Source organism: Teleopsis dalmanni, unplaced genomic scaffold (assembly GCF_002237135.1).
Source record: "Teleopsis dalmanni isolate 2A unplaced genomic scaffold, ASM223713v2 unscaffolded_contig_1837, whole genome shotgun sequence".
In the NCBI taxonomy this organism is placed as follows: Eukaryota; Metazoa; Arthropoda; class Insecta; order Diptera; family Diopsidae; genus Teleopsis; species Teleopsis dalmanni.
Window position 1 is genome coordinate 1 of NW_024033219.1, and position 8,235 is coordinate 8,235.

The window sequence follows — 8,235 nt, forward strand, 5'->3', positions numbered from 1 at the left end:
TTCTGAAGTGATAATCAGTAAGAATTTTATGTCCTTTGACAAGAAATCTATTTTGAATAGGAAAGGATGGTAATAGTAAAGATTTTTTTCTATTTGTATATCTATGCAAATATTATGTGGAAACTTGTGGTATATTATTAAAGAATTAGTTAAAAACCAATTAAAAGTTTTTTATTTGGTTTCACACAAACCGTTAACAACATAAAAAATACTGCATTTTTCGCTTGGCGAAACAGTTAATCTAGTTCCATTGCATATTTTATGTAGATTAATGTTGGCTCTCTAACCTTAAGTGACAATTTGTGCGTTTGAACGTGAGAAATATTTTAGTGATTCCATTGGATAGCTTCCAACATCATAGGTGTTCACATGACTGCCAATTGATAACTAACAAATCCACTTACGATTCAATGTATGAGAGCATCTAAAGTAAAAGCTTTTATCTATATATCAACTGACAGGTGTTTTAAAGAAAATTCAATATACATTAAGACCGAAAAGCTTTCGGAAATTCTCATTTAAAATTCGCGCGCTGTATATTTTCCGATATTTTAAGTTTATGTAGTTTGGCAGCACTGTCCTTAATTACTATGCCAAAAATGAGCGCGATCTGTCAGACAGTTCGTTTACGGCAGCTGTTGAAACCAGTTCACCTCAGTAGGGCGTTGCGAAAAAAACAATGGAAAAAAATATTGAACAAAGAGTTTGCATCAAATTTTGTGTTTCGAACGAAATTTCGTGTGCAGAATCGTTGCGAATGCTACAAAAGGCTTATGGGGAATCAGTTTTATCGAAAACTCAAGTTTATGAGTGGTACAAAGCCTTCCAGGACGGTCGTACGACCGTCGAAGACATTTCGCAACGCACTACTGAGGTGAACTGGTTTCAACAGCTGCCGTAAACGAACTGTCTGACAGATCGAGCTCATTTTTGGCATAGTAATTAAGGACAGTGCTGCCAAACTACATAAACTTAAAATATCGAAAAATATACAGCGCGCGAATTTTAAATGAGAATTCCGAAAAACTTTTCAGTCTAATATACAGTAGAATCGCGGAAAAGTTAACCGCTCCGTTTTGGGGTTGTTAACTTTTTTGAGATTGTTAACTTTTCCAAGCGGTTTTCAAAATTCATAAAAAAAAGAAAAAACTACAATAATAAGCATAGATTTGCTTAGAAATAGCTCCTTTTTTTTTTGTTTATGTTTTAGCCATTACAAAAGGAAAATTGTTAATTTGTACCAGTTGGTTTAAAAAAGCAGTCGAGAGTTGTTTGTTTTTTTTCTTTGGTGTAATAATTCTTGACCATTTTTGTGCGCATACTGATAAGGTCTGCCACCTGATTTGCATCGTTGTTGTCTTTGGACCATTTTATCAAGGTATTGATGCTTTCAACTGCTTTCGAGAAACTCACTTTCGGTTGTTGAATATCTTCCTCGGTAATTGAATCATCATTGTCACTATCACACACTTCGAAATGTTCCATATCTTCCGTAATTTCATCCTTGTTCCAATTTTCTATATCGTCAATGCTGATGTTAAGATTATTTCCCACTTTCAACATTAACGATTGAACTTCTCGAACTGTATCGTCGTAAACATCGTTTGCTTTAATAAATTTGGACAACGGAAGATCATCTTCACTATTGTATTGATCATCATCCCACTTTTTTATCTTATTCCACGCTTTTATAAGAATTGATTGCGGCAATTCTTCCCATGCTGAATTAAGTAGCGATATGGCGTCACAAATTGAATGTGCCTTCAAAATATTTTCCACCAGAACGTTTTCTTGCGCGGCAATGTTGCATAACAATTTGGAGCGATATCCTAATTTAACCAATCTTATGGGATTTTGATCCATTGGCTGCAAAGCCGCTGTTACGTTCGGTGGTAGATGCATGGCTACAATGTTTCCATCGTCAGACTTCAGCCTGTCAATTGGCTTATGTGCCGTGCAGTTGTCTATTAGCAACAATGCCTTTGGTGGTAAATTATTTTCAACAGAAAATTTGCGAACCTTCAAAAATTTTTATGTCATGTTCATTAGAAATGAAAAATGAAACCAAAAAATAAGTTTACCTGTTTTATAAATGAATTGTGGAACCAGTTGAAGAATAACTGTGCATTCATCCACGACTTGCTTGTATGAGCGTATTCCAATGGATTGTTAAATTCCTTAAAGCAACGTGGTTTTGCAGATTTACCGACCACCAACGGCTTCAACTTGTGCGAACCATCTGCGTTTGCACACAACAAAAATGTAATTCTTTCCTTAACAGTTTTTCTTCCCGGTGCGGCATGTTCGTTTGCTGCGACAAATGTTTTGTCCGGTAATAAACGATAAAATAGTCCAGATTCATCTGCGTTATATAGTTGGGAGTCGGAGATGCCCATTTCATTGATTTTTGCTCGTAGACTATGTACAAACGGAGTTATTTTCGGTGTATCGCTCGAAAGAATTTCTCCACAAATTTTGAGAAGGCGAATACCGTGCCGTTTTTTAAAATTTGCCAGCCATCCATCACTTGCACTAAATTTTTTTCCCGGATACAGAATTTCAAATTCGAGTTTAGCTCTTGATTTTAAGATGGCACCAGTCACTGTACAATTACGCTGCCGTTGATTCAGGAACCAATTGTACAAGTTTACCTCCAGATCAGGATATTCCGACTTATGGAGTGTTTTCTTCTCTGCACTTTCATAAGTGGCCGCCACTGTTTTTAAAATTTCTTGGCGTTTTTTGTTTATTTTACTGATGGCTACTTTAGACACACCATAATGCAGCGCTATTCGATTTCCCGCAATACCGTCATCAAGTTTTCTTAATATATCTACTTTTTGTTGCAAATTTAATCTGATTTGCCGTTTTTTCTGTATTTTTGACATTTTTTTAATAAAAAATTCACAACTAATCAACTCAAACGCTACCGAACAATTCAATCAAGGTAATTTGCGACAAGAATGAAAACATATGTTTGGAGCACAAAACAAAACAGAAAGAAAATAGAATATTCGGGGAATACCCATAATCAAAACTAGAGCTCGCACTGGCTTGTGTCGGCAAAGAAACGGTTGATTTCAAAAAAAAAATTCATACGCTCGGAAAAGTTAACTTCGAAGTTAACTTTTTAGAACGCTACGTGGACGCCGAAATGCTGTTAACTTTTCCGCGAGATTAACTTTTTCGAGAGTTAACTTTTCCGCGATTCTACTGTACTAGCTTTGAAAAAAAATTTGATTGCATAGTTTACAACTTTGATAAAAGCAGGCACTTAGTAGTGAAATACTTTTATATGATCCCATTGAAAAAACCATGAAAGAAACAATGTTAATCATAACCATAGCTCCAACGTCAGCCTCTACAGCATAGCTCGAGCCAAGTATAATAACACAAAGGTCGTGAAGTCAAATTACTTAGAGTAACAGCAAACTATGCAGCAAACTTCTGAAATATATTAGTGACCAAGTTCCTATATATCGTTTGTATCACAGTAGCAATAATAGCACGCGTTGTATCTGTCAAAGAAAACCCCAAGTATTTGATCGACACCGAGACATTATTGCATCCATTATGCAAGATTGACAAATTATACAATCAAAAATGCAAAATGTATAATGGCAACGGAACTCAAAACTTTAGACACAATTACGTCAAGAGCAACCGACAACACCGTTGACTGCATTGGCTGGGACCTCATTACCTTTTATACCTTAAAGCCAAATACTAGCAGAAACTCAAATCATTCAAGAAACACTAAATCCGATAAAGCACGTCATTTTCTAAGAGCAATTACCACTATCACAAGAAGGGAACATTAGATCACCTAAAACGAATAAAAAAGAAAACAACCCCCGGGTCAATTAAACGAGAATAGTGGAATAGTTTAGAAATCAAACAGCATTCAAAGTAGACAGGAACAACCCAATCATAAAACTTGGGTTGTTCTACTACAACAAAAGTGTTACGATAGCAACATAACCATAGATCAAAATAGGTTTTACAAAATATTTAAAAGTCCAAAGAGCCGATTCAGACATAATTTCGTAAGGCATATTTTTAACACAGTTCACTTAACACTAAATATGAATCATATCATAAACATTTAAAATGCGCAGTACTCCCTTAATATATTATTGGCGAATTAACTTCAAAGAAAAGAAGTATATTTAAATTATATAAAAATGACTAGTTATAAACACTTACCTAAAATCATCTTCCAGCACATTCGTCTGCAGTTTTTAAATGATTCTTTTGTAACGTTTGGAAATAAAATAAACGCTAAAATTACTAAATAAATAAAATAATTAAATTAATGAAATTAATGAAATTAAAAGTTATATATTTTTTCTCTATTGTCACATTTTTATTAAAAACAAAAAATCAATTTATAAATCTTATCATTCACATTTTAAAATAAAACGTAAAAAATAATCATATTTGCATCATATGTTAACAATGGACTTCTCACTTCGTTAACAAGCAAGAAAACGAATTTTTAACAATCGAAAGCAAATTTTATTTCATTTTACTTTGAACGAAATCGGAAACGTTCTTTCTCACAAAAATTAAAAAACTGATATTTATTAAATTGAATTTGCAAGTTCAATTTCAATAAATTTCCAACGCCTACTTGAACCGCTAGAGTACCCACTCATAACAGTGGAGTACTAACAACATTGCAACACAACATGAGAATCACTACCGTTAATCATCATTCCCGAAATTTCGACAACTTACCTTTAACCTGTTATTCGAAAATGTAAACTTTCTTCCGTGACAAACAATGACCGACGTTTTCTCGCCACCTGAAAAGGATTCTCATATGGCTACTCAAGTAGAGCTCTCGCGATCTACTCCAAGAAAAACGTGCTTACAACTCATAACATAACGCGGAACGTAAACAGATGGCTGACAGTGTCTACTAATCCCAAACAGATTTTATCATCGCCAAAGCCCTTCTCAGCGACGGAACGAAATCAGTTTTCGACGCTATCTGTTTAAAGCCCGAAAGCATCTGTCCCGGTACACAAACTGGATTACCAAATATCATCTCAGAAGGACTAGCATTAGAAGGGATTGCATCCAACTGTTGGAGGAATGACACCGGATGGCTGATTTTAATGTTCTATGGAAACGCTCGACCATACCATTCGCTTGAGGGTGAAAATGCAGAACAACTTGATAGATGACGGTTTACTTACGATCATAATCACTATACTTAGTCTACGTTGGACTTAAACCTTTGGAGTAAAATACCAACGGCCGAGTCACTCCTTTTACCACCATTGCACCCACCGCAACGTCTAAAGCATCCGTCGTGAGTGTCAGTTGTGCATCGACGGCCATGAAGTTAAGCAATGTAGCTTGAGCAATATCATTCTTGCAAGCCTCAAAAATTACTATATCTTCAGCAGACCAACAAAAAATGAATGAAACAACCGCTGCTGATTCTACACAACCATACGCAGAAACAGCTAATAAAAGTTCATGCCTAAAACTTGTCTAAGGTGCTTTACTGTCGACGGCAGAGAAAAACCACGAACAGCTTGAAGTTTACTCTCCGGAGGATGCAAACCTTTCGCACTAATAACGTTCCCAAGGAACACGATTTTCGAACAGCAGAACTCATATTTGGCAAAATTCACTCTCAAACCTGCCTGTCTAAGTTTATTCAAAACCATTCGCTAATGCATTCCACGTTCACCTTTATTTTTCGACGCAATGAGAATATATCGATGTACGCAAACACGAAATCAAGATCACCCAGTGACTCATTTGTAAAACGCTAAAATATCTGAGCCGTATTACGAAAACCGAAAGTTATAACCCGGAACTCATATAGGCCAAATGGAGTTGTAATTGCTGTCTTTGGGATATCTGCTGGCGCAAGCGGTATCTGATGAATCGCTTTTTATACATCACATCGTGAATGAACGGTATTGGATAACGATCAGCCTTAGTTTGTGCGTTGAACATGCGATAATCGCTGCACAGTCTTCAACTTCCATTGCTTTTGCGAACCCTGTGAAGTGGACTTGCCCAAAAGCTTTTCGAAGGATGACAAATCCTAGTCTAAACACACCCTACGTGTGTGAGTGTCATGCCTATTGCTTTTTGCACTCACAGTATGAAGATATTGCTTTAATTGCAGCTTGGCTGTTTAGGTTTATTTTGCCTTTAGTTCTTTGCTCCAAGCTTCTACAAACAGAAATTAACAGATATTTACAAACAGTAAATACATCGGTCTGGACCACACTACAGTATTCAGAGACTTACTTAAGCCTACAAACAGTAAATACAACTGTCTGTAAAGTGAACGAGAGCTGATAAACCTTTACCAAAGGTTTGATGTATGGTATATTTTTTATTGCAATCGACCTTACCAGAATATCATTTAGTAATATGACTTTAATGATCGCTGTGTAGCATCATTACTTAAGCGAAGAAGAAAGAGTTCCATGTGCTTCTCAGCATCTTTATACATGCGTATAAAGTATTAGTTGCCTTTTTCATCCACAGTTCTTAAACTTCCGCAGTAATTGTTATCCACAGTTAGTATTTGGTATGATTTTTCAAGTTTAGTTGAAAAATTACTACAGGAATATCATCTCCACATGCGACTACGTGTTGAACTATTTATTTAAATTTAAATATTGATACATTATAGAATGTTCCAGATATATCCACAAATAATCATAGCATTTTCTTTAAGTTTTAGTGATTTCTCAATGTTAAATACTAATCCGGGTAGTGAGTTTGCTTTTAGTATACGAGTGTTGTGTTTTCAAGGAACCTTCTGAAACTTATTACCCTCCCTCTCCCTATGTGAGTTACTAATGTTATGATAATATTATGAGTTACTAATATGAAAATTCTTAAAGGGGAAAGAATACCAGCTAGTGTGGAATTCTTTGAATAAAGATGGAAGCTTTTGTTTTCTTTCGATATAAACACAACACTTGCTGTATTGAGTTAAATGAACTCAACCATAGTCCTTCTAACTCTAAAGCTTTGTCTATCACGAGTGGGAAGATCCCAACCGGGCCAGATGACGTAAATGCGGTAAATAAGTCGATTATCTAGTTCAATCATTCGGTGATAACATTATAAGAAATACAGTTAACAGATTTTATAACTAGTTCAGTATTGCTTAGAGTATACTGGTAAGCGGTCAGTAAGTAAGCGGACCGATCATAGAGCGGTTGGATACTGCTTTATGACCATGAGTCTCTTGACAAGGTAGGCCATAGTTGTGTGTTTGGGCCAAAGTTTCTAAGCCTTGTGATTTTCACAATTTTTCCTTCATGTACGCAGACCATATCTTACATTTACATCCTTACAGGATTTTCTTAGGCATTATTAACTTCTTTTTCTATTTTAAAAGTGTCTGTTATTTTCAAAATATGAGTCTTCTTTCACACTTGTGTGTTAAATTATTATTCATCCGTTTATAAAAGAATCGAATGCCTCGTTATTGTTTGTTTGATAACAACCAATGTATTCTGACATTTTTAGATAACGCTTTGCACACAAGTGTTTTACATTTTACAGACTTATTTATTCAGGACAAAACGATCTCTTTTAATGAGTCGTTGTCTGGATTAGTAGGGTGATGGTACATAACTCGTGCAGCCGTGATGCTGAGGTGTTTATTATTTTGCAAAATTTACTACATGATAATTGCATTTAATAAATTCATATATAGAAATATGGAATATCGAAATATAAAAAGATGCTGTAGGTGATCGTGCTGGGGAATGATTACAGGTAAGTATTTATGCATATTATTTCGATGTAAATTTTAATGCACTTCATTTCGCCAATAATAAAGTGATTGTATGTGGGTTGGAAGTTTCCACAAAATTTCCATCCTTACAGGGTTATGTTGAGAATGGTTCTTAATGCGGGTGCAATATAAATCAGTTCCTCACCTCCATCAACGAAATAAAGTTTTCTTTAAGGTATAAACTTATTTAAAGACTTTCATTTGCGATCGCCATTTTATTCCCTTCGTTGGCTATTTGTACCTTTATAGCTTTAGTGATGGCGTTTCTTCTTCATGTGGCATGTAATAAGAAGTAGAGATCCATCCCTACCGCCCTTTACTAACAATCGTAATATCGCCTGTTAAATATGATAATAAATACTTTTTCTCGATAGTATTAAAGTTCTTATCTTGTTCATCGTATCCTTAATTGACATATCATTTATTTACCTTCGACATCAATTACC

General features: G+C 35.2%; 1 protein-coding gene across 1 annotated transcript; it reads right to left on the bottom strand.

The window, feature by feature from the left end:
• Positions 1–1,208: 1,208 nt before the first annotated feature.
• On the bottom strand, positions 1,209–3,125 carry LOC119664377 (jerky protein homolog-like). The gene is made up of 2 exons (XM_038073880.1): positions 2,393–3,125; positions 1,209–1,637 (listed from the first exon to the last, which is right to left on the bottom strand). The coding sequence occupies exons 1-2, from the start codon at positions 2,886–2,888 to the stop codon at positions 1,231–1,233; spliced, it is 903 nt and encodes a 300-aa protein (XP_037929808.1). The 5' UTR covers positions 2,889–3,125; the 3' UTR covers positions 1,209–1,230.
• Between the last annotated feature and the right edge of the window lie 5,110 nt (positions 3,126–8,235).

Bases quoted from the DNA above. Each gene is read 5' to 3' on its own strand.
- LOC119664377 (XM_038073880.1), bottom strand. From the start codon at position 2,888: ATGTCAAAAATACAGAAAAAACGGCAAATCAGATTAAATTTGCAACAA. The intron at 1,638-2,392 runs GCATCTCCGACT...ACAATAGTGAAG, and splicing joins AGCAAAAATCAATGAAATGG to ATGATCTTCCGTTGTCCAAA.